The sequence below is a fragment of the Danio rerio genome, chromosome 23, assembly GCF_049306965.1.
Source record: "Danio rerio strain Tuebingen ecotype United States chromosome 23, GRCz12tu, whole genome shotgun sequence".
Taxonomy (NCBI): domain Eukaryota; kingdom Metazoa; phylum Chordata; class Actinopteri; order Cypriniformes; family Danionidae; genus Danio; species Danio rerio.
This window is the reverse complement of record NC_133198.1, coordinates 47,550,283-47,577,500: the sequence shown is the minus strand read 5'-3', so window position 1 is coordinate 47,577,500 and position 27,218 is coordinate 47,550,283. Positions and strand designations below refer to the sequence as shown.

Here is a 27,218-nt window from a genome sequence, read left to right as displayed (position 1 = left end):
ACTGAGAATTAGTCCATCATATTCAAGATAGTGAAAAAAACACAAAAGTGACTTGATGAGGAGAGATTTAAAGGTGCAGTATGTGTGATTGACACCTAGCGGCTGAACTAGGTTTAAGGTCTTATGGAGCGAATTTTCATTCAATGTCTGACATAATCTCAACCGAAACAGAAGAAGAGGGCGGAACATAATATAGCTCCTCCCACTTTTAAAACAGCCAATAGCATTTTGTTTATATCACAGCTCTGCAAGTGAGAGTGGTTGAGCCCAGGCACATCAAATTAGAAGCCAATGAGAAGAAGGGGGCGGGCAAGTCAGAAACTAGAGAGGATTTGATTGGTCAGAAGATTTGATGAGAAGCTGAAGTATGGGGTGAGGTGAATAAAATCATTGATCCATTTAGGCAGAAGTGCATTAAAGCTTCACATGTTTATATCTGTTTTAAATCTTCTAATCGCAAATTTCGTCACTATTTTGGAGCGCACTAGATTATAGATATCTTAAAATCGAACAATACTGCTACTAACTAATTTCATGGGACCTTTAAAGCAGAATATCTGACTTTAGCATTGTTCTCCAGATAAACCAGAAAGCTCACTTGGCATGTTTCTGAAATATCTGCCGACATATTACAATATGTTTATGCTTCAGAAGAGTCAAAAACTTTCATACAACACCTTTAAAGGTACAAAAATATGGACATTTCTTACTAAAACCGAGAACCACAGAAGACTTATTCAGGTTAATTCTGTCTGCAGTTCCTCTAGTCCAGTGGTTCCCAACATGGGGGGTCCCTGCCCACAACAGTGAGCTTTGGTGGGGGTCGCGTCATATTTAAAAAAAAATACTTAGCAGTGGACAATTTGAAGAATGATCATGTTGACTTCATTTTATCCCCTAGCTCAGTGGTCCTCAACCACCTGTCCGTGGATTAATGGGGTATATGCCGAAGCATGCAAATGGGACTTTTAATTTGCCAGTAACCTGGGTCAAGCACTTCCGGCGAACTGTATGCCAATGCAAAAACCGGCGCGTTTAAGGTCCGTTTTATAAAAAAAATCTCAACTCTCAAATCTCTTCCTTCCTAATCTGCAAATGCCTCTCTGGTTCTACCGCTAACTGTACTACAAAAAAAATAAAAATAAATGACTAATGTTTTGCTTCTTACACTTTACATACCTGAAACTTGCCTACAGCACTTATTCATTGTTTGTGTAAATTGCTTCCTTGTCCTCATTTCTAAGTCGCTTTGGATAAAAGCGTCTGCGAAATGACTAAGGCCGTACTCACACTAGGTACAGTTGCCTCGAACCGGGCCAAAGCACGCTTGTCCCCCCTCCCGTCTCCCCCGACGGCCCGCGCTCACACCATATCGGGCCTCGGCACGCTTACGTCATCGCTGCTGCGCTGTTCAGAAGCGCTCTCTATGGCAAGCCTTTTTAGCATTTAAATCTTTATTCTGACTCCATAAATATATTTCGAGATATCTCTAATTATATTTTGACTAGTCATAATTATAATTCGACTAGTCAGAATAACAATTAGAGATATCTACAATTACAATTGTACTAGTATGAAATCAGATTGGAGATATCTGCAAATATATTATGACTGACTAGTCATATTCCTCCATTGACTTCCATTGAAAAATATTTGCAGATATCTCCAAATGAGTTTTGACTAGTCACAATTGTAATTAGAGATATCTCTGAGTTTTTACTAGTCATAATACATTTGGAGATGTCTTTAATTCATCATATTTAGAGATATTTACAAATATATTTGAAGATATCTCTAATTAATTTACTAATAGTCGAATTACAGTTGTAGATATCTTGAATTGGATTTTTGACGAGTCAAAACTCAGTTAGAGATATCTGCAAATATTTTTCAATGGAAGTCAATGGAGGAATATGACTAGTCATAATATATTTGCAGATATCTCCAATCTGATTTCGTACTAGTACAATTGTAATTGCAGATATCTCTAATTGTCATTCTGAGTAGTGGAATTATAATTATGACTAGTCAAAATATAATTAGAGATATCTCTAAATATATTTATGGATAGTCAGAACAAGGTTTAAATGCTAAAACGGCTTGCCATACGCTCTCACTCAGCAGCACAGTGGAGATTTCTCTAGTTATATCGTTTCAGTCGTTTGATATGCCGTCAAATATTTCGCCAAACAGTCCTTAGGGACGCGGGGACACGCAGTCAGATATTTCGCCGAACAGATCCGCCACTTTTGCCACTCATAAACAATCATAAAGCTCTCGTGCTGCAGGAATGAGGAGGTCTGCTGAAGGCGTGCAGCTGTGGTGCAGTGAGGGGTTTGCGTCTTTAATAAACTAGGGCAGTTTGCGATCACTGAACAGTAAGAATGATTAATAAATCCATATTAAACAGTCCTTAAAAGTCACGTCTCGCTTTCGGTTTCGGGCTTGTACTCACACACAAAGCCCAAGTGAACCGCGCTCAAGCACACCTCTCCCAACCGGGTCAGGGCCGGCCAAGTGAACCGTGCTTGAGCGCGATTCAGCGCACTCACACTTCTCAAACAATCCGGGAAACGGGCCTGGGCACGGTACGGATGGCATAGTGTGAGTAGGCCCTAAATGTAAATGATGTTTTGCTTGTATATTTTGCATTAGGCTATTATTTGTGCATAAACATATCTTGATATAGTAATAAACACACCGTTTGTTTGAAAACAACATTCTTTGTCATCATTACTGCAAACTTTTATGCGGGATGATATCATTAAACGTGGAGAGGGCCTTACAATATTTTCAGGGGAAAAGGGGATCTCGGGCAAAAACAGGTTGGGAACCACTGCTCTAGACTAGGCATTTACACTGATAAACACATCACTAAAATATATACAGAAAGCTGCTGATTATGTACAGTTAAAAGAGCGAGTTGTTTTCACAAAGGAAAAAAAAAAGGAAAGTGCAATGCATAAACATGTATTTACACAATACGCACATTGTAACTAATCATTAATTTCAGTGTACGTATGTATTGGTTAAAAACCCCTTTATTATATATATATATATATATATATATATATATATATATATATATATATATATATATATATATATATATAATATATTGGCTCCTTCCACAAATCTATCCATGCAGCATAAGCCTGGTTTTGCGTCCAGGGTCACGAATAATAAAGCAAATAATCCGCCACACCTTCTGTCTTTAGATGTAAAGGTTGGTTTAAAGCAGATGTTTCCTCCTCCTCATAGTGCAGTTGTCAGTGTAACGGCAGTGCTGTAGTTGGAGAGTGTTAGTCTTCATGTTAAGACCAGCGGCCTATGGAGGCAAAGTTTCGGCTCATGTCGTGTGTGTAGTCTGTGTTTTGATGTTTCCCCCAGGCTCCAAACGGGACCACGATCACTGTGCTGTTGTCCTCAGAGCCGTACTGAAGAGCCTGGACGACACAAACACACACTTGTGCTATCAGAACTATCAGGAAATCAGTCTGGCAATAAGTTGACTCGGGTTTTATTCAAGTTAAAAAATCTTTAGTGATATCTCATGTGAGTATAACAATAAACTTCAGTCAAAAATCTGTTCTGTTTTTCTTTCTTTCACTTGCTCATCTCGTAATATACAGCTGAAGCCAAGATTATTCATCCTCTTGTGAATTTTTTTTTCTTTTTCAAATGCTTACCAAGTGATGTTTAAAAAAATCAAGGAATTTTTCACAGTATTTCCTATAATATTTTTTCTTCAGGAGGACGAATAATTCAACTGTTTATACCTGTAGTATGTTTTTGCTATATCCTGTCATGTATCAAAAGAAACAATAAAATACAACCATAATTATGGATGGTTATTTAATAATCAAGACCAGTGTTGGGGATAACTCCTTATAATTAACGCACGTTACGTAATAGTATTACTTTTCTATAGAAACAAGTAATATAATGCATTACTTAAAAAAAAGTAATATTATTTGAGTTACTTTAAAAAAATGTAACTAGACTTACTTTTTATTTTGTTCTACTTTAAAAAACATATTGCAGTATAAAAATGATCTTGTCTTAAATCACACACTCAATGAGAGAGCGTGTTGCGAAGGAACAGACAGTCGGCTTGCACTCATCATCATCATCATCAGGTCTGTTTTTCACAGCATTTGAGTCGGTGTACTGTTCTAGTAACTGAATAACTCAGAATATGGGTTTCTTTCGAGTCCGGAGTATATGGTATGTTAGTACTTACTGCAGATGCAAACCATTTCATAACAACTCAATATAATTCAATATAATGAACTGATTCGACCGGTTCACTTAGAAGATCCGTTTAAAACAAAGGATTCATCCGTGAATCTCCCGTCATCAATACAGAGAGTCAGACTGGCAGGCCGCAGACTTTTTTTCTGCTATGGCTTGTTATTTTGAACTCAGCGAAGAAAAGACGTGGATTGTCGATAAGTGTAGATTGTGTGTAAGTAAAACTCTTGACAACTGCAAGAAACACGACATTGAGAAAAAAAAACTGGATGCAAAGCACTACACTCGCACCCCACCTCCAGCAAAACAACACATGATAGACATCAGATCACGTTCCCCAGGTAAAACAATTCATTCGACTTAGCTCAAAAATTGTTTATAGCTCTTTTCGTTGAGGGGATGCAGCCACTGTCTAACGTTACCGTAGAAGCGACTACTGTTTTGTAATATAGTACGATTATTTTTTCTTTTGGCAATTGATTTACACATTTATTAAGGCCATGTGAAGCAATTTATTCAGTGTATAAAGTTCAAAGATTTATTTTAAGCTGGGTTTTTTTTATCGTCTTCCTGTTTATTTTGTTATTAAACATTTTAAAGGTTTTAAATGTGTTTTTGCCTTAATATAAATTATTTCATGGTAGTACTCTTGGGCTTTATTGCACTCTTTATCTTAGTAGACTGTGAATTTAATCATACTAATAACTAGGGCCAGACGGAATCTGCGGACGTTTCTTGCTATTTCTGCGGAGAATTTTGGTAAAAATCTGCGGATTTCTGCTGAATTATTTTGGGAGTATCCAGCGAAGTATCATAACTTACACCTTAATATATTAAATAAAAAGTAATAAATTACTGAATAAAAACCGAATAAATTCAGGTTTACACATTAACTCAAGTAAATAAACAGAATTAATAATGGGCTAAAAGTCGGAATCTGCGGAATTCTGTGGAAAATCTGCGGAATTCTGTGGAAAATCTGCGGAATTCTGTGCGCGCAGATTCCGTGTGGGCCTACTAATAACCCAAAACGTACAAAAGTAGCAAATACATTACTGTACATGCTTTCATTAATCTGTATAGACAGCATGTATAGCTCTGGGCTCAGAAAGTTCTAAAAATATAATTTTATCCTTCAGTTTTTAAAGGAAAATGATGCTGCAGGTTATATAGGTTCTGTTAAATGCAGAGTTTCTCTATAAAAAGGTGAGTGTAACTTAACAGGGCTCGAAATTGCGACCATTTTGGTCGCATATGCGCCCGAAAATTAATCTATGCGACCTCATAATATATATGGGAGCATTAGTGCGACTGCAGATAATGGTTGTAGTGCGACCTGTTTTGGTTCTTTCTAAAAACGTGCTGAATCGCTCTTCCCTGCCGCTATATTGGTTCATATTAGCTGTCAATCACTCAAGGTATTCCGCTGTCAGATGACAGGGAAGGAGCTTGATGACCACGGGAAATGCAAACGGCTGAAGAGTGAAAACTTAAAGCACACAGGTTTGCAAACCCCACCTTAAGTTGAGGCGCAGATGAGAGCGATCATGACACGTCACGTGGTGAATAATGATCCGCCAGCTGAGATCAATCGAGTACGCGCTTCTTGGAAAAGGTGCCCGAATCTCCATGCGTTGCATTCACTGCGTGTTCAGCATCCGCTAAAAGTCAAATCTAATACTGTACATATCATCGCCAAAGGAGCTCGCCTTTACTAAGTTTACACTGAAACTGCGGCTCATAACAAAGACCGGTATTGCGCCAATGGTTTGCGCAAGAATCCTGATCTGCCTGCACATAAATTGGGTCGGCTGACTCGCCTGCTTTTCCACTAACACATAAACATGAAGATCATCTCAGACTGAACCTTTAAATTGACACAAACTGAAAGCAAAACTTTTAAAGAGTGATAGAAGTGAGACTTTACTTACTTTCTCTTGTCTATTCTTGTTTGAGGTGTATATTATTTTTTATTTATTTACTGATGACTGCTTTGCAGCTTTCATCATTGAATTGAATGATTTATTATAATCTTTTGTTTGTTTTTAGCAGAAATATTCTTTATTAAATTGACATGCATATAAAAACAGCAGTATAAAATAAATATTACTTACTGCAATGCTTCATTTTTGTTTGATGCAAACTATACAATTATTTTTCATAAAGTAACAGACTTTTTCTAGCAGATAACCTACATTCATGCACATTCAAGGCAGCATCATAATGAGAAATGGAAATCATTACTATTATTGTCATTTTTTATCATCATTAATATTCTATGGCCTAATTATTAGACATTCATTTTGGAATTATTGCACACAAATATCAATGTCTTCGCAGCATTAGTTAGATAGCTGTTTCTGGTTTTTGTCAGTCCTATTAATGTTGTTTTAAAATACAATAAATCCCTTAAAAAACTATTTGCAGCGGTGCTCATTCATTTTTTCTGGTGCTCCTAAAATTTTTTTGTGCTCCTAAATATTTGAAGTTGGGAGCACCGGTGCTACCAAGTAAAAAAGTTAATTTCGAGCCCTGCTTAACCTGTAAGTTTTGAAAGAGAGAGCCAGTTAAGGAAAAGTAATGTAAAAGTACCCCAAAAGTAATATAACGCGTTACTTTCCATAAAGAGTAGCTAAGCAACGCACTTAATAGTTACTTTTTTGGGCGAGTAACTCAATTTTGTAATGCACTACTTTCAAAAGTAACTTTTCCCTACACTGATGACGACAGGCCGAGCCAGATTTTTAGAGTTGTAGAGATATTGTGTGGGAAGTTTAATGCATGATTGCGCACCTGCTCAGCGATGACGTTTGCCGCCTCGGTGGGGTCGTGGCACAGGTTGATGATGTCACAGATCTCTTGGTTGGACATGATGAAGTTGACGCCGTCAGTGGTGAGGACCAGGAAGGAGTCGTGAGCGTGCTGCAACTACAGCAAGCACCACAGATTACTTTCACTGACACTTTATGCAGGGTGTGAATTATACACTGAAGACTGGGGGGGTTAACTCTGTCAATGTTAGTTTGTGTAATACATGCTTAAGTAAACCAAATTTATATATTTAATTCAATTTCATCTCATTTATTAATCAAACTTATTTCAGTTTTCAGGGCAACCCGGTGGCTCAGTAGGTAGTGCTGTCGCCTCACAGCAAGAAGGTCGCTGGTTCGAGCCTCAGCTGGGTCAGTTGGCATTTCTGTGTGGAGTTTGCATGTTCTCCCTATGTTCGCGTGGGTTTCCTTCGGGTTCTCCGGTTTCCCCCACAGTCCAAACACATGCGGACAGTTGAGTTGGGTAGACTAAATTGTCTGGTGTATGAGAGTGAATGAGTGTGTCTGGATGTTTCCCAGAGATGGGTTGCAGCTGGAAGGGCATCCGCTGCGTGAAACATATGCTGGATAAGTTGGTGGTTCATTCCGCTGTGGCGACCCCAGATTAATAAAGGGGCTAAGCCGAAAAAAAAAATGAATAAATTAATTTCTGTTTTCAGTGTTTTGAGTGTTTGATATTGAGTGTATTCTGACCTACTCTATTTCAGCAGATTAGGGTTGGGCATCTAAGCTATAATGCCGATCCGATACGCATCTCGATACAAAGAATACGATCCGATATATTAGCGATACATTTGTGACATATTGCGATGCAACACGATACGATTCACACCCATATCACGATACGATGCGATATTTCAGCACTAACTAATTAGATCAAGTTTATGAGATGATGTGAAAGAGGATGCTGTGCCATTGAATGAGTTTGATTATTTATTAACCAAGCAAACCAAGACTTTTTTTACAAACTGGCTCTTCTCTCAGAGCCAGAGTGTCAGTTTACAGTAGAGGGCCATTTTAGAACATATAGCACATATTATTTAAGGATTTTCAAGATAAACAGAATGTATAAGTGCAATAGCTATATATTAAAAATATATATATATTTGCACTCTTTCAACATAAAGGTTTACCATTGCACAACAAGAATTGTGATTTAACTTTTCAACTATAAAAACAAGTTTTACAAAGATATTTTGCCACTGATTATTCAAAACTTAAGGTGGTGAACTAGCAGTGTTATGCTGCTTTGAAACATCACTGTCACTGCAAACAACAGGCTAATAAAAATATAACAAACCAGCAATCTTCTTGCTGTGAGGTGGTCAAACTACCCACTGTGCCACCGTGACACCCATTATTTTTATCATTACTATTATTAATATTATTATTATTATAATAATTAAATAAAAATTAACAGGAGGAGGTGTTTAAAACCTTCGTTCTCCGTGACACTAGGCTGAATATCTTTGCAGATGAACAATGCAATAACATCCGTTATTGGCGTAGAGCGAGCAGAACTGTTGCGCACGGAAAAAAAAAAACTTGCAATGCTTTTCTCACCACTTTTGGAGCTGGTTGAAGCAGTGCGAAAGCCGGGGATGCAGGAACACTGGAAGATGCTTCCACAACAACACCGTGGCGCCGCTTCAAGTGAGATTTCAGATTAGTCGTACTGCCCGTGTATTTTACAGATGCGCGGCACATTTTGCAAATTGCATCTGTCCTGTCAAGTCGTCCATCCTTAAATCCATAATGTTGCCATACTTTAGATTTAAAACTCAGTGAGGAATAAAATGTTTGTTTTGCTTCTCGCGCTGTCTGAGGGCGCATCACTAGCTTCATCCGCACACCTGATACACTGAGTTGTAGTGTAAGTGTACACATCCGCAAGTCCGTTGCTAAGGCTTACTTTATGTAGGTCGATTAAATTATGCGCCAAAAACAGGTTGACAACACTTGTTAATAAATAAAAAATACATTCTATATTAAAAATATAAGCTGTATCTCGGAAAAATCGATGCATCTCGCAAAAACCGATGCATCTCGATTTGCTTCCAAAATTTCATTCATCCTCTGCTGCTCAACCGATGCACTCGCATCGTGCACGCGCATGACCGCGTATCGATACATATCGATGAATCTTCCCATCCCTACAGCAGATGTGTGCTTCTCGAAGATGACCATGACGCATCCTGCACTAATAAATGGACGATCTTGAAGTATTGTATGCATTTAACTCTTTAAATTTCATGTGCAAGCATTAGTATTTATTAAAATGCAAATTTTGCGTCTGATTTACTTCACTTATAGGCTAAATATAGATACAAACAGCAATATCTTACAAAAAAACCTTGTAAACAGACTGCTGGGGTAATATTTTCTCTTGGCGTGTTTGTGCATTCACAATGGTACGAACCATTATAGGGGTGGTCAAATGAATATTTATATTTATTAACTATTAAATTATTATTTAAGACAAAGTTAACAGCAAACTGGGAGAACACAGAGGCTGTTTCTCAATTCCAAGAACGCAGAGAACGGACTTGTGTTCTTGTGGAGACCGGTCTTGCCAGGTGTCCTCGGAAGAACGAACTCAGGAGACCGTGAGGGCAGAGAATGCGTCCTTTGAGAATTGGGATGCTGCGTTCTTCCTGATGGTCACATGACCTTCACGCGTTTTAAATTGTAAATTATTTAAACATTACAGCATTCATACAACGATTTATTGTTTCCCCCTCTTCAAAATATATACTTTGCATAAAAACATTATAAATATACTCTGCACAATATAAATAAAACTGATTTTAATACGAATTTCAGCAAACAAACACCCTTAATGTGTTTATTCCTTTACTAAGATATCCATGGTAATGTTTACTTTCACCTTTTCATTTAGGGAAACTCCTGAGGTAAATAAGTGATATCTCTGAACTTTAATAATAAATCTAGATAAAATGCAGCGCTTCCCACCTCCAGTCGCAATGACTTCTGGGACTTCCAGAGCAAGTTCGGTGCTCAAGTCTGCATCAGTGCGTCCTCGATATCAAGATCACATCCGGGAAGTTTCACGTGTCCTCCGTACTTGCGGTCTTGAGTATTGGAACTGAACTTAGGCAGCTGATGATGACGTTACACGAGAACACGAGGACGCAAGACCGCTGAAGAACGCATATTGAGAAACAGCCAGTGGCTCAGTGGTTAGCACTGTGGCCTCACAGCAAGAAGGTCACTGGTTTGAGCCCTGGCTGGGTCCCCCACAGTCCAAACAAATGCGCTATAGGTGAATTGAATAAACTAAATTGGCCGTAGTGTATGTGTGTGAATGAGTGTGTATGGGTGTTTCCCTGTACTGGGTTGCAGCTGGAACAGCATCCGCTGTGTAAAACATGTGCTGGATAAATTAGTGGGTCATTCCGCTGTGAATAAAGGGACTAACCTGAAGGAAAATGAATGAATAACAGCAAACTATTTCTCAATATTAAAGGACTTAAATACCCATACAAGTTGTTTTGATGTCCACCCCAAACCACCCTGTAATCCACACCCTGGTTTCATGTCAAACAATGAGGGAATACATTTTAAAAGTCATAGAGATGAAATAATGTGAAAAGCACATACTAGAGTCCGTGTGATCTCTGGTTCAGCGATCACGCCACTTTTTTTCAAGTCAAAGTCTCCGATGCTGCGGGTCATTGCCAAGCGGCCGTTAACGTTAGCCTGACCGACGCTGTTCCAGGTCACGAACCCACCACTCTGACGGATCCTACAAAAGACATATTAGTTAAATTATTTAATAATAATAGTTATATATACCATTGAGGTCAGAATTATTAGCCCCCCCCCCCTGTATATTTTTCCCCAATTTCTGTTTAACAGAGAGCAGATTTTTTTCCAACACATTTCTAAACATAATAGTTTTAATAACTCATCTCTAATAACTGATTTATTTTATATTTGCCATCATGACAGCACATAATATTTGATTAGATATTCTTCAGGATACTAGTATTCAGTCATAGATATATACATTAGATGTCGCCTGGCCTATTTTAGTCTATTGGACGGAATGCGTCAATAGCGCCTCCATCTTGCTACAGGGTAGCGCTCCTTTGAAATAAATGCGGGACCAAGGTACAGTGGAGGACTGTGGCCATCCAGAGCCAAAGATATACACATATACACATATATCTGTGATCGGGAGTTTTCCTGGATGTTAGTATGTAATTTTATTTTTCTAATTACGAAAATTTTAATTTTACATCACTTTTCTAGATTGATGGGTCAGTGACCGCACGGGCATTCCTGACAAAATGCTTGAGTTTGTGTGTACAGAAATGTACTATCCACCCTCCATGTTAATTTGATCTAATCATGTCCTGAAACACAGCTCCTCTCCTGCTTTCACTTCTCATACTGACGGAGGGAGCGATTCGTTTGTGAATGAATCTCCGTTATGAACGACTCGTTCACTAGCCGACAATAATACAAGTTTCTGGCAGCGCAGCATCTCGTTGTCATATTTCTTTTGCATTGTTTGCTGATTTTATTCAACAAAACTAGCATAAGCCGAGTGTTTAGTGCGAGTTGGAGTTGCTTTGCCGTATGGTGAATGCAGTAAGTGACTGTATTATCATCAATAACATCACCTTATTAGCACAAAAGTTCAGAACATACAAAAACGTAAAAAACTTAATATTACCTATGAAATGTTCTGCCTTTTGTGCTTTGTTTTCTTTGTTTGCTCGTTACTACACCCGTAGACAGTGCTAAAGTCCCGCATCTTCAGGTAATAACACTGTCTTGACTAGTGCTGCTGAATGACGTTTGTCCTGGGAGCACTGTACCAATGTGGCGGCGCTATTGATGCATGCTCAGGGTCCCTATGCGATATCTAGAATATATATCTATGGTATTCACCTTAAAGTGACATTTAAAGGCTTAACTAGGGTAATTATGGTAATTAGGCAAGTTGATTGTTAAGGGTGATTGTGCATTTGTCTTTTCAATAATGATTTAGGCGTCATTTTACCATCTAAATACATATTTTTTCTCAAACACTGGTTTTCCACACAGAACAGCAACTTCTTTACATGGAAAGCATATACCACTGTGTCCAATGCAGAAAGTGTTCTGCAAAGTCAATCAAAAGATGCTTGTGCATATAAATTAACCTGAAAGTCGTATTAATCAGAATCTTCTATACTCGAACCCTAATACTAGACACCTGATATCAAGCTTTGTTCGTATTTTTGAGGCTTCAATATGCACTAAGCACGTTAAGACAGCCTGGGCCATGGATTTAAATGAAGAGCTGGCTGATGAGATCTGGGAGGAAGCCCTGTCGAGAATAAAAAAAAGCTTCAATAAATTCGAGACATAAATCAAAAGTTTTACATCGCCTTAATTTCTCTGAAACTAGATTAAGTAAAATCTTTCCCTCTGTATCTCCTAAATTCAATTCAATTCACCTTTATTTCTATAGCACTTTTACAATGTAAATTGTGTCAAAGCAGGTTCACATAGAAGATCATAGTAAATATGAATTCAAGATCAATCTTTTTACGCAACCAAGGGACTACAAATAATATGAATGCTAAAACATGAACTGACATTGCAAAAGGAAGGGGGGGGGGGGGTAAACTTTTGCACAATATATTTGTGGTCAAAATTTATAATATTAGCAGTCTGTGAAAAATTTATATATTTTATGCAGCTGCTGAAGGGTTGCATTTAATATGCGACAGATGTGGTCTTTGGCACATTTCTTTTGTTCCTCATCAGTTTTGGTCCACCATTTTTAAGTTGTTTTCCAGTGCTTCCAGAACCAATATCCTACCCGACTACAATTTGGCTATTTTTGGATATTCAAATATGACGGACACCTTTCCATCAACCCAACAGCAAGCCCTGATGGTTGGCATGATTACAGCTAAAAAGATGATCTTACTTAATTGGAAATCTCCAAAGGCTCCCTGTTTAAGAGATGGTGAATGAGCTGCTTTATGTCATTCAAATGTAACGACTGCATCTTGAAGCTTCACAGAAAAAAGCTGAAACCACATGGGGACCTATTTCAAGACTCAATAGCATTCTACCTTTGTAAACTTTCATCTCTAACCCATATATTCATGACACTGACTTTTTGTGGATGTTTATGCTACATATGTCATGTAAATATGTTTGTGTATATTTGGTAACTGAGATGATCCCTCCTCTTTTTCTGAGGGGCTAATGTCAATTATTTTGTATTATTTTTTTTCTTTTTATTGTTATTGTACTGTTTTTGTTTTGTTAAAAACTTATAAAAATGTTAAATAAAACAAACATTACAAAAAAATAAAATAAAATAAAAACGATGCTTGTGTAACACTGCGTGCACGTTTCAGACAGAAGCGAGCTGTAATGTGAGTCTCAGGGTCTTTGCTGATATTAATAGCACATGGGCAGAAAGCTCTCATATCACTACACATGCCAGAACACGCTACTGCTGGAGCGCCAGGGCTTTGACATACAGTACAAGACAAAATTATTCCCAAGTGCTGTTTAATTCAACATTTTTTAACATAATAGCTTTTATTGTCATTTTTGAAATCCCCTTATGACAGCACGTAATATTTGACTTGGCATTAATACTGGTATTCAGTGCAATTTAAAGGGAACCTATGATGCAAAATCAACCTTTGGAAGCTGGGACAGAACTGTGTGTAGTATAGTGTATCCGCTGTCACAGTGGTGTGATATAAACACAACAAGCATCTTTTTTTTTCAATTTCCTGATGTTAAAATAGGAAGAAAATCTCAGTGATTTTGAGGCCCGACACAACATGACATAGCCCACTGAATTGATTGACAGCTGCATATTAACGTGTCTACATAGTAACGCATATAAACATGTCCACAGAACAGGATTTGCAAAGAAACTGGGATTAAAAGATCTGTTTAGCGCTCTGTGATCATCTGCAGCCAAAGAGCATGGAATCACCAAGAGGCGACACTCTAGTGCAATTTGGTAAACAGCCACTAGATGGCGCGGCGGCCATTTTGGACTGAAAACTCCAATAGAACAACAGCATATTATAAGTCTGTAAAATAAACTATTAAAAGTGCTGATGATTGTGATGATAAGTGTTGTATTGTCATCTTTCAGGTTGCATCTCAGCTTAAATGCGCTGTTTAAATAAATAAATAAAAAACAAAGCAGCTGCTTTCCATCGCGACAGCAATAAGATCCAATGGACAGCTGATCGTTTTCACTCCAAAACGACAGAATCCGGGGCTGTTGCTGGGCGCTGCTGTTGCAATGGAACGTTCTATTAAGTGTCGCCTCTTGGTCATTCTAAGCTCTTTGCTGCAGCTCTACAACAAAGGCTATAGAATACACAAGACGTGTCACTCGTATACTTTTGAATGGGGAAAAGTGTAACAGTCAATATGGTGAATGAAGCCCCGCCTAATAGCACAGGAGCCAATCAGAGATCACTATATGGCGAATAAAGTCGCTATAGAACGACAATTCTCCGGGGGAGGGGCTTGGACTATGCGTGAGATTTTGCAGATTTTGTGTGATACGAACATTTAGAAATGAAACTAAACAGACAGATGTTGTTTAATTTTAGTGGCTATTCATAATACGTAAATTAATCGTAAGCTTGGCAAGCAGTTTTGGAGAATTTGATGTTTCCCCATTCAAACAGAACGCCCAGGCATACTGCCCAAGAGGCATTTCAAAGATGGCTGCCGAGTGAAATGACTTGCGTTAAAGGGACTTTGTCAACAATGACTTTTACAAGTTTAAAGCCTTTTTTAAAAACAGAGCATGTCTGTAATAAAGAAAAAAAAACAGTAAAAACACTGTGTAATTCATAACTGCTGAAATCACCACAGGCACATACACTACTAGTCTTGTCACCTATCTAAGTTTTAGAAACAACAAATAATAATAATTGACTTCTAGTTGATCGTTTGGTATCAGAAGTGGCTTATATGAAATATAAAGGCCTCTAGATCAGTGGTTCTCAAACTGTGGTGTGTTTACCACTCGTGTTACACGGGCTTACTTCTAGTGGCACGCGGAGGAATCACTGAGAAATGAAAGAAAAAATTTATACAATTTTGAAAAATTACCATATTCTCTTGTTACATCTCGATCGCTTGAGTGTTAAAATTTAACCCACAGGCTAGAAAAAGGAGTAAGAACTGCAGCACAACGCGCTTGCGTATTCCAGGAATGCCCAGTTGAAAACATCTTAACTTTTATGAATGCCGCACTGCGAGTCACGTGACAAGAATCAACTGATCAGCTTCATATTTCATACAGAATATAACTTCGTTTTACTAATTATCTCAAACACAGAACACCCAAACACTGCAGTGCTTCTTAATTTTCTCCATAAATAGAACTCGTATTAGAGTGCAGCAATGTTCTGTCAGCTTGACATCCTCTGAGAAAAAACGGGTTCCCTAGCAATCTACAAACAAGTTAATGTTTAGATTTCAAAAAGTTTTACAAATACGTCATATGTACATGCAACAAACATTTCAAAATCTATGAAAAATTGTATAAATATGAATATGACTTGTTTTTGAACTGTGCAGTGCTGTAGCTGCTTAATTTGGCCGACTTCACTGCTTTATTTCATTACTGGTCATTATGGTGGTACTTGGAGAGACCAACTTTTTCTTAGGTGGTACTTGGTGTAAAAAGTTTGAGAACCACTGCTCAAGATTACACTTATTTGAGCACAATAAAATCTGATCATGTCTTGATTTTTAATGATTTCATTAGGACAGTAAGGTCTGACTTTGCTCAGACAAAAGTCTCATGACTGAACAGAAATAATGTCCAGTATAGAATATAAAGTCCTGCTGCAGTGGAGACAGAATGAATATTGTGTCTGACTCCATCATGAGCTTGGAGGACTGCATCCATACATCTCTGACATGACTCAAATCACTGATTAATAAAGTCATCTGGAATGAAGAAGAAAGCGTTCAGCAGGACTCCCAGAGTTCATCTGGATTCATCTTCAATGCCTTCTCCTTCATTTTACCCCAGACATGCTCAATAATGTTCATTTCAAGAGTTCACACTTAGCTGATGATTGATTATAAGCAAGTTTGGCATACTGTCCCGGGAGAGAGCCCTAAACTCAAAGGTTCTTGAGCCCTGGGCTCCCTCCCGTTTGAAGGGCAAGAGGGGAGCCTTGAGCTCAAGTAGACCTCGACAACTCCCCCTTGATAAAATTTGATGACTAAAAATTGAATGCTATGAAAAGATATGCTGCATGGTGAGAGATTAACTGTAGTGCAAAATTTAGATTTATCAATTCACTTGTTGTGCATGTTTTTGGAATGTGGGAGGAAACCAGAGGACCCGGGGAAAACCCACGCAAGCGCGGGAAGAACATGCAAACTACGCACAGAAACGACCACCGGCCTGTTAAAGGACTAGAACCGGTGTTGTTCTTGCTGTGAGGCGACAGTGCTAATCACCGGGCCACCGTGCTGCCCTATGGAGGGAAAGGTGAAGAGGTAGAGGTGGAAGGGGGGATTCTTCAAATCGAAGATGACTGTAGTGAAAAAACCCTGGCCCTTTAGAGTGGGTTAGGAATGGTCTGATTGGTGGAATCACGCATTAATAAAGTCATCTGGAATGGCAAAGAAAAAGTTTTTGCAGGACTCCCAGAGTTCATCTGGATTCATCTTCAATGCCTCCTCCTTCATCTTACCCCAGACATGCTCAATAATGTTCATGTCTGGTGACTGGGCTGGCCAATCCTAGAGCAGCTTCACCTTCTTTGCTTTCAGGAGCTTTGATGTGGAGGCTGAAGTATGAGAAGGAGCGCTATCCTGCTGGAGAATTGTCCCTCTCCTGTGGTTTGTAATGTAGTGGGCAGCACAGATGTCTTGATATCTCAGGCTGTTGATGTTGCAGATCTCTCGCACACCCCCATACTGAATGTAACCCCAACCATGATTTTTCCTTCACCAAACTTGACTGATTTCTGTGAGAATCTTGGCTTCATGCGGGTTCCAGTAGGTCTTCTGCAGTATTGGTGATGATCGGGATGCAGAACAGATGATACAACAGAGAAATCCACCTTCTGACACTTTTCCAAATGATCAACTAGAAGCAACTTTGCTGCTTGTCAGGTAGTGTAGTGTCAGTACAACTATGCAAGTATCTGTGCATGTATGTGTAAGTGTGTGTGTACCTGTGTTTCTCATCTTTTCTCTCCGGAGTGTGATCGTCTGTGAGTTTGCGTGATTTTCCTTTCCTACACAGCAGAGCTCGACTGTCTCCAACGCTGCCGACCACCAGCTCAATGCCGTCACGAAGCAGAGCCACTGTCGCCGTCGTGCCCACCATCATGAGGGAGGCTGAACAGCAAACACGCATAATTTAAAGTCATTTCATTATGTTGTTTACTTTAAATAAAGTCTGTGTTATGTGGAAATTGCTGAGACTTATATTTCACTATGTCGATGTTCTTCCAATGAAAGCTGAATATTGAGTAGGGGGCGGGGCTTTATTTTCTGCATCATTCCCTCATAGCAAAGTAATGGTAAGAGTGGCGTGGCTAAGAATATTGTATACAAAATACGAAAGCAGTGGAGTTTTTATTATACCACAGTACAGCATTTCTGGTTCGTCAGCTCGTGATCACTTGGAGAAGAAGCAGCGCTGTTTTATCACACTAAATACATTTTAGGCTTCTGTTATAATGCTGCTCTGTGCAGTCGAATAAAACACAGAACACATGTGTTGAGCTGTTGACAGTGGTATATGTGTCCCACACTGCTAAAAACACTATTAGGACACCTATATTTCACTAAAAAGTGTAAATTGGTTGTTTTTGCGTTATTTCAAGCAAATTCGTACTTCCAGTTTGAAACTAGTTTTTGAAGCTGCGTCACGGTCATGAGATAATAGCGTGTATTCCAGCGTGCAGACTGGACGTCTGAGCCAGAGTGTGTCTTATTACGTCTTACAGTGTGCTGCATTAATGCATGAGTAAGGCTTGGTTCAAACCAATCAGCGCGCTCTATTGTGCAACTTCATTAATATTCATTACTGTCACAGTGTTTAGACGACAGAGACGCCACGTTGTGTTGGCAAAACAAGCGTGAAGTGTTGCTTTTATAGTTTGCTGCAGTGAAGTTTTGTTTTCATTTTCTCTCTGTGAGAGCTCAGCTGGCGTCACGTGTGGATTAACAGTGTACGCGACGCTCGACAACAATAACTTACGCGTCTAAGGAGGATTATTGTTTACCTGAGAGCTGTTCTCATCTGCAAACGCTGAGATCCGGATTCGCTTGTAGTCTCCTCTTAATAAAGACGCGGCTCTAGTTGCTGGTGATTGTCCTGTCTCTACAGATTTGGTAAGTGAGTGACCAGTCCTTTGTTTATTCACTTTGTTCGTATTGAACAAACGATAGCACCGAGTGTAAACATGTTAGCACCACAACCAAACTTTAACCTCGTGTAGGATTTTCACCACATTTTGTGACCGGAATAACACACGCGGCTTTCTGACACTACCTGCCAAGTGCATCTAAGTTTCTGGGAAATGCAGAGGTTTTTTTTTTCTCTCATTCGCCATGTGGTATCAAACACTGCATGAAAAATACACGCTTAGAGCAGCTCCTCGAATCAAATATCTCGTTTGTCGCGAGGGACATGAATGATTCGACTACAGATGTCCATGTAAACACAGTCACTTTCTCCCCTGTGTGTGTGTGTTTTGACTCTGAATCTCGTGGATGCCCAAATAGACACTCCCACAGCATCCCTCTTTTCTTCCTCCGACACTCCCCCCTACACAGAGCTGGACACGCCCACTTTTCTGACTTTTTCCAAAGAAGAGGTGTGAAAACACCCTGCTGAAACGAGGGGCTTTCATGGCCCTTTAAACCTTCGCTGATGTTTCCCAGTTTACTATAAAACAAAGCAAAAATCAAGGTTGTGTGAGGTCATTAGAGTGAACACACACACACTCCGTCTCACTAGTTGATAACTGATAATTTGCCTGGATTTGAACATTCTTACAAACAATTGGGGTAATTCAAGTCTATAAATTTGCTAAATATGCAACTCTGTTCAAGTGTTTTTTGAATGTTTTCATTAAAACATCGTACATTGTTACACTTTTAATGCATAGATGGAAACCCAGCTATAGAGAATCCCCAAATTGATTAAATGTTCAGCGATTGCAGTGTAAATGTTTGCCGAGTATATTGGTGTGAATGATTTTTTTTCATACCATTGCCGTAAATCTGCAGCTTCTCTTCCAAAGCTGCATCCACCTCCAGGAACGCTTTTGACAAAACCGTCTGTAAATCTGTTTCCATCTCCAAACAGTCCCTATATTGAATAATAATAATAAATTAAATGAATTCACAATGCTACACATCAAAAAATGCTTTTCTTACTAAGATTTTTTGTCTTGTTTCTAGTCCAAAAATCTACAAATTCCTAAATCAAGAAGAATTTTCTAGACAAGCAAAACACATTGTCTTGTTTTGAGAAATAATAGTTTTTTCTTAAAACAAGCATAATAATCTGCCAATGGGGTAAGCAAAATAATCTTACGCCAAAAGAAAATAAACAAGATACTGATACTGTTGCCTCACTTCGCCGGCGCTTACTTGTACTGTTGCCTCAGCCTCACTTCACCGCCGCTCGCCATGTTAAAGTGTGGAATGATGGTCAAACCCCCCTTAACTTTAGAGCATAGTAATTGGTTATTTACTCGCGGGAAGGAGTTTCCTCATCTCAGCTCATGGACTTACAGGCACACACAGTCAATTCGAGATGATATAAAACAACATATATTATTTAAACGCAAAACCAAGAAAACCGCAATTCACAAGCGCGTATTGAACCGTAGAGGACGTACCATACAGTTCAATATTATATTGAGAACCGTGGCATCTCTAATATATATATATATATATATATATATATATATATATATATATATATATATATATATATATATATATATATTTATATATATATTTATATATATATATATATATATATATATATATATATATATATATATATATATATATATATATATATATATTTATTTATATATATATATATATATATTTATATATATATATATATATATATATATATATATATATATATATATATATATATATATTTAAAGTCTGCAATAATTAACATTAATTAATTAATGCATTAATTAATTAAGTTACTTAATTAATTAAGTAGTAGGTGAGACTTTTATTTCAGTATGTTGTACATCCAACTGATCTGAATTGTAATATTGTGCAGGGGCAGGACTTTCTTATCTGCATATCATTCCCTCATAGCAAACTAACAGTAAAAGATGGGCGTGGCTAAGAATATTGTGGCTGAGGTGTCAAACTGACAACATCGGAGAAGAACTGCCAATCCAAACGCAAACATTTCTTCAGTGAATAAACTTGCACAGATTAATTGCTCAACCAAAATCATGAATAACAGTGTGTGAAAAGAATAACAGTATTAAATTGACATTGTTAACATTTTTGTTATTAGTTTCCAAAAGCAGAAAATGAGCACTCATGTATGTTTTGACAGATTTTTCAGTGCTGTACCTGATGTTCTGCTCCATGTGTTTGTGGCAGTAATCCGCGGCGTGCGCGCCCCCGTGTCCGTCAAACAGGGCGAAGTACAGCACGTTTTGCGTCAGCTCGCTCACTTGGAAACGATCCTCGTTTTCCCGCCGGCGGCCGATCAGAGTCGCGCAGCCCACCCTGGACAAACTGATGTGCGGGATCGGGGTTCCGTAGCGGATGCTGGGTGGCAGCAGGATGGGTTCCTCTATCCGGTTATCCCAAATGCCGAAAGAGTCCCAGGTGGCTGGACGGCCGCTGCCGTCCATGTCCAAACGAGTGGTGTGCCAGCGGACTCCAGGCACACGCACACACCTGGCAGGATGCACGCATCGAGCGCATCTCAGCAGCCGAGAAAAGCAGACGGCAGACACGGACATCAACACTTCAGATGGGACGTCTACAAGAATAAAACTAAAATTAGCATAGCTAGCAATGTCGGTTTCATAGTGGTTACAAGTTGGTAAATCAACAAGGCATAAATCTGCAGCTACTGGGCATGTGCACATCAATAAAGCAAAAATAACAATTTAACGGGTGATTTAATAAGCAGAAGAAAACATTCTCGTATACGTCTGTTTCAGTATGGAACATCTATGTGAATAAAACAAAAGTTAGAATAGCTAGCGGTGTCTGCTACAGTCCCTACTGCAAATAAAAAGTTGAGCTGCGCTCAAAATCGCAAACTTCCATACTATATAGTACGCTAAAAACAGTATGCGAACCGAGTAGTGTGTCCGAATTCATAGAATTTGGAAATCAATATGAGAGAAGTACCTGGATGACTTACTACTTCCGGCGAGAACAAGTGCGCATCGGATGGACACTTTGCATACCATGATGAACCGCGAGATTATTCATAAATGGGGCTGCGTCCAAAACCGCCTACTCCTCAGTAGGTTTGGCATTTGAATCTACATGTACTCCTGGACCGTTAGTACGTTCTATACAGTATGAATGCGAGTAGTATGAATGGAACTTCGATGTACTACATCCGCCATTTTGTCAAGATGAATTGACCTACCCGTGTCAGTTGCGCCGCTTCACTCCCATTCATGAATTCTATCAAGTGGCAGCATGGGATAGCGTCGTGTGCGTTGGATGGTACTTCAGAATCTTGCCAGAAATTGTAGGTCATCCGAGCACTTCTCACATACTGTTTTTCGAATTCTATGAGTTCGGACATACTACTTAACTCACATGCTATTTTTTGCATACTATATAGTATGGAAGTATGCGATTTCAGACGCAGCCTGGAAGTAAAGTGACGCAACTGATGTAGGTAGATCAGTGATGATGACAAAATGCCGGATGTTGTACATCCATGTTTCATTTATACTACTGACATACATACCGTATATAATTTACTTGTTTATACAATATGATTGCATAGTAGTACATTTAAATTTAAATGGAGTACCTACTGAGTTGTAGGCAATTTTGGACGCAGCCTTGGTAAATCTGTAATCAAACATATGCGACTACTGGGCATGTGCACATCAATTTAGCATAGCACAGCATCTTTGTGACTATTTAAAACAATTATTACTGTTTTTACATTACTGTGAAGGGCAGGTTTAGAATCGGGTGGACGCTAATAAAACACAACTTAATGGGCAATTAATTTTCTTATCGGCTTAGTCCCTTTATTAATCCGGGGTCGCCACAGCGGAATGAACCGCCAACTTATCCAGCCAGTTTTTACGCAGCGGATGCCCTTCCAGCCGCAACCCATCTCTGGGAAACACCCACACACACATTCACACACACACTCATACACTACAGACAATTTAGCCTACCCAATTCACCTGTACCGCATGTCTTTGGACTGTGGGGGAAACCGGAGCACCCGGAGGAAACCCACGCGAAGGCAGGGAGAACATGCAAACTCCACACAGAAATGCCAACTGAGCCGAGGTTCGAACCAGCGACCTTCTTGCTGTGAGGCGACAGCACTACCTACTGCACAACTGCCTCGCCTTAATGGGCAATTTAGGAAGTAAAACAAAATTCTCATTCACTTCTGTTCTTCGGTATGGGGGTAATGTGAATAAAACTAAAGTTAGCATAGCTAGCGGTGTCTGTACATAGGGGCTACTCCAAAGAAAAGGATCCTAAATTCTAGAAGTCATATATCTGTGACTATTGGGCATCAATATAGCATCATTTTGTGACAAAATTAAAAACAATGATTACTATTTTTGCGTTTTTGTGAGGGGTAGAGGTTAATGACACAATTTAATGTGTAATAAAATAAGTAGAAGAAGAAATACATATATTTAAGTTATGTTTTGGCATGGAACATCTATGTGAAACTATAATTAGCAGTGTCTGCTATAATAACCTTATTCTAAAATGCGGAAGTCTGTTTTCGCGATTGTCTTAGAACTTCCGATTCAGTCGCCTTTGGGAGAAATGACTAGGAATAATAAACGGCAGAAAACGGTCAAACTACTTGCTCTACAAACAAATGTTTGCACGACTATACAGACCAAGTAGAATAATATAATAAGAAAATATCAAATTGCAACATCAAGCAGCGTAACGAGCGGTTTTTAACGTCAAAACATGAATGGAAGTGGAAGTCTCGAGCCAAACAGATTCAAATGGCAGCGCTCGCTCGTCGGCGGAGAATAAGGTGAACACTCCAAATAAAAACTTGATAACATTTTATAATAACTACACACTATAAATCATTTATTAAGCATTAGCTAATAGTGAATTCATTTTCTGTTAAGCATTAATTCTACATTAATAAGCGTTAGTAAGCAGTTTATAACTGCAGCTACAAATTCTCTATTCTTGACTTATAAGCACCTATATAATGTGTTTAATAATTGTATTTTCATACTTAGTTAATGATTTATATTTCATGACTAAATTAAGTATTGCATTATTTACAAACCAGTTGTATTTAAGAGTAGTTGAGGGTTTTTAGGATCATTCAGAATGAGTTAGTAAATGATTAATAAACTATTGAAATCAACATTTATATAGCTTATTATTCAGGCATATACTAATAGTTAACTAATATGTTAATAAATGCTTTATTAACTCAACTTCATGCAGTTTTGTGACCTAATCTAAAGTGAGGACTATTTATGCTTTATAAATGACTTATAAATGACAAATAAAGGCTCAGAATCAAATGAACGATAATCTGTGCAATCTTTTCTAAAAAAGTAAAATTACTGTAAAGTTTAAACATTGCTGAATAACAGGAGTCAAAATACGACATGAAGCTGGATAAAACAACAACAATATTATAATTTAATAAGATGCAATGTTTAATTTACAGTAATTTTATTTTAGATAGGGTTGTGTATCTTGTTGGATAATACGAATCATTTTTTATTATTTTTGTCTCTTTTTCTTTTAATCAAACAATTATTTGTATTGGTCGTGTAATGCTGTGCATACTAATTAGCATTTTTGCAGAAGTAGATAGATGCGGGTCCAAAATTAAATTCAGCTCTGCAGAAACTTCCTGTCTGAAGAGAGGTGTTAAAACTGAACACAGAGCACAGAAAGATGTATGCTTTGTTGTTGTGCAGAGAATTCGTAGAAAAAGAGGAAGTATGTCGAAGGTGCGGCCAAAGGAGGACTGAACAATGACTGACAAGTGACATTACATCAAAACTCCACCTGTTAAGATCGGTTGTGTATATATGCTGGAGTCAGGAAATGTATGTTAGTTGCGAACCTCTTGAATGTAATTCTTGTATTGCATTGGGGTAATGTAACCCAGAGCTCTGTCATCGAATTATTCATTTGTATCCAATAAATTGTTACGATTTTTGACATTGAAGAAAAACCTCTCCAGACCTTTTCTCTTGAACACGCATGGAATAGGCTAGATATTCCAACAATCTTTAAATGAATAGGAATGAATAATGTTATTTCCCCCCTTTTTAGAATTTAACTGTGCCTTTATTTATCATATAAAGGATTTATAAAGACATAAATAGTCCTCACTTTAGATTAGGTCACAAAACTAGATGAAGTTGAGTTAATTAAGCATTTATTAACATACTAACCATTGTTATATGCCTGAATAATAAGCTATAAAAATGTTGATTTCAATAGTTTATTAATCATTTACTAACTCATTCCGAATGATCCTAAAAACCCTCAACTACTCTTAAACACAAATGGTTTGTAAATAATGCAATACTTAATTTATTCATGAAAAATAAATCATTAACTAAGTATGAAAATACAATTATTAAACAAATTATGAAAGTGCTTATAAGTCAAGAATAGAGCATTTGTAGCTGCAGTTATAAACTGCTTACTAACGCTTATTAATGTAGAATTAATGCATAACAGATAATGAATTCACTATTAGCTAATGCTTAATAAATGATTTATAGTGTGTAGTTATTATAAAGTGTTACCAAAAACTCTTCAAATCTAGAAGGCATATCTGTGATTAGTGGGCATGCACACATCAATATAGCATAACTTTTGTGACAATGTACAACAATTATACATGTTTTTCGTGTCATTCGAGTGACGCTGCAATACAATTAAAGCTACCTTTTCCCTGTTCAAAGGAGTTTTTGTCCTAATCACCCGCAACATCGATTTGCAAAATGCCTTGTTTATAAACATTTCTGAACAGCAGCATAAACTACTATGACAATGATCACCTCAGGTACTGATTATGTGCTTTATTCAGAGTTATTGCTACCGGCGTGAGTTTGTAGACCATTTTACGTGGCATTTATTGCTATACTGAAAGCAGAAACAGATAGTTTACCTCTGTTTTTTTTTTTTCCCTCTCCGCTGTGGCCACTGCCTCGCATGGTTCAGGATCGGTAGAGCTACGCATCGATGAATTTGCTCTTCAGTGTTTGAACTCTCAGTAATGATTAAATCACACTGAACTGAGCTAAACTGAACTGAACTTAAACACTAAAACCTGGACCACACTGTTCCAGTTACTATGACCATTTATGTGAAGCTGCTTTGACACAATCTACATTGTAAAAGCACTATACAAATAAAGCTGAATTGATATTGAAAATACAGTAAGAACTAACATAAGAAAATGGTTGTTACATCAGTGCAAACCAACAAATAGTCACTCAGCATGTAGCTTTACCCAGCTGTGTGCATTTCAAGTAATAAATTGCACTGCACAAACCAAAGGTGCCTTTCACTGCATATGTTAGGTAACACTTTAACTGGTAATAAATGCATGCTGAAAGGTCAATAGGGGTAAGCTGGGTCAAGTTCGCATACACTGTCTAACTGCTGACCTCTGTGAGATGTGTTTCACATCCAAACAAACAGCACAACACCATAAATATGACATCACCGGATCGGAGCATGTGACACTGACAGGTTACATCATAACAAAAAACGTGTCCTGCAAGAAATCTCAGCATTTCATAATGCTCACGATAGAGCAGAGCATTATTTCTTACCAATTACGTCTAGTTTTAAAATGATTTATATCTAAACTTATATAATACAGTGCAAAATAAAAATGTGCTTTTAAAGAAATATTAAAATGTCAAGTTGTATTTAAAGTTTTGTGCTTTAAAAACATTTAAAGGTAATTTAATGCATGCAATATTTTAAAATAGCTTTTCAGAACATGGTTTGTAAAAATGTACAACAAATATATATTTATTTCTAATGTATTCAATGAGATATAGTGCATTAAATAGTGTGTACACTTTATTTTATAATGTATTAAACCCTAGTCAAAAAATTTTAATCCAAAAGCTGTAAGATATTATTTGTTAAAACATATTAGACATGTAAAACGTACAGTAGTTTTGAAAATGTTTTCTAGATGTTTTAAAGGCAACTTAATTCCTGCATTATAAAATCCCCTTTTGAAAATACACAACAAAATGCTTTGAAAATAATTTGGGTTGATGAATAAAAAGTAAATTAGTGAATAAATTATTACTGATTAAGCGACTTTAAACAAATTTGCCTGCCTAATACTGCATTAACAGTGCTGTTTTCTTTCAGTGGCTATTATTCATCTCACAAAACATTTAATGAACCACTTTTAGCTGCGAGGTGTAAATAAACTGCGCCAGAATCACTGATAACAACGCAAGTTAAAGAGGCTTACCTGCGGGAAACGAGCAGGTTTATCATTTATTTAGTTGGTAAAGTTGGTGTTCGTCCCAACAAAGTGCACTTGTGTCCAGCTGGAGTGACAGTAGGCAAATCAACAAACATTTACACTACTAGCTAAACAGTTTAGTTTAGCGATACTGATCGCTCCTCCAGGAGGCGCAAGGCGGCTCAGAAGCCGAATTCACGTTTGAGCCGCATTTAAATCTTTTTGATATACATTTCTATTTCAGTGGAGGCTTATGTACGGAAACATATGAAGAAATATTAAACGGATCAATGCTAATAATGTTAGTGCTAATGGCTAATGCTAATGTATACAAAGTAATTTTGCAAAAATTTCGAAAACACAAACATCTGTGATTGATCAACCTTGGGCAGCGATGAGAAACGTAA

At 37.9% G+C, this 27,218-nt stretch overlaps 1 protein-coding gene across 3 annotated transcripts; it reads right to left on the bottom strand.

Moving 5' to 3' along the window:
* Positions 1–3,113: 3,113 nt before the first annotated feature.
* On the bottom strand, positions 3,114–26,921 carry ppm1ka (protein phosphatase, Mg2+/Mn2+ dependent 1Ka). Of its 3 annotated transcripts, XM_685485.10 has the most exons (7): positions 26,818–26,921; positions 20,703–21,120; positions 19,352–19,452; positions 17,303–17,468; positions 10,707–10,851; positions 7,048–7,182; positions 3,114–3,446 (listed from the first exon to the last, which is right to left on the bottom strand). In XM_685485.10, exons 2-7 carry the CDS (start codon positions 21,098–21,100, stop codon positions 3,315–3,317), a joined length of 1,077 nt encoding a protein of 358 aa, XP_690577.3. In that variant the 5' UTR covers positions 21,101–21,120; positions 26,818–26,921; the 3' UTR covers positions 3,114–3,314. The 3 variants fall into 3 exon arrangements, with proteins under 3 accessions (XP_690577.3, XP_073795541.1, XP_073795540.1); XM_073939439.1 differs by lacking the exon at positions 10,707–10,851 and having other exon boundaries at positions 3,265–3,446; XM_073939440.1 differs by lacking the exons at positions 19,352–19,452; positions 26,818–26,921 and having other exon boundaries at positions 3,172–3,446; positions 20,703–20,793.
* Between the last annotated feature and the right edge of the window lie 297 nt (positions 26,922–27,218).

Bases quoted from the DNA above. Each gene is read 5' to 3' on its own strand.
- ppm1ka (XM_685485.10), bottom strand. From the start codon at position 21,100: ATGTCCGTGTCTGCCGTCTGCTTTTCTCGGCTGCTGAGATGCGCTCGA. The intron at 17,469-19,351 runs GTATGAAAAAAA...TTTGCTGTTCAG, and splicing joins GCTGCAGATTTACGGCAATG to CCTCCCTCATGATGGTGGGC. The intron at 3,447-7,047 runs GTGCGCAATCAT...TGTGTCGTCCAG, and splicing joins CAAACGTCATCGCTGAGCAG to GCTCTTCAGTACGGCTCTGA.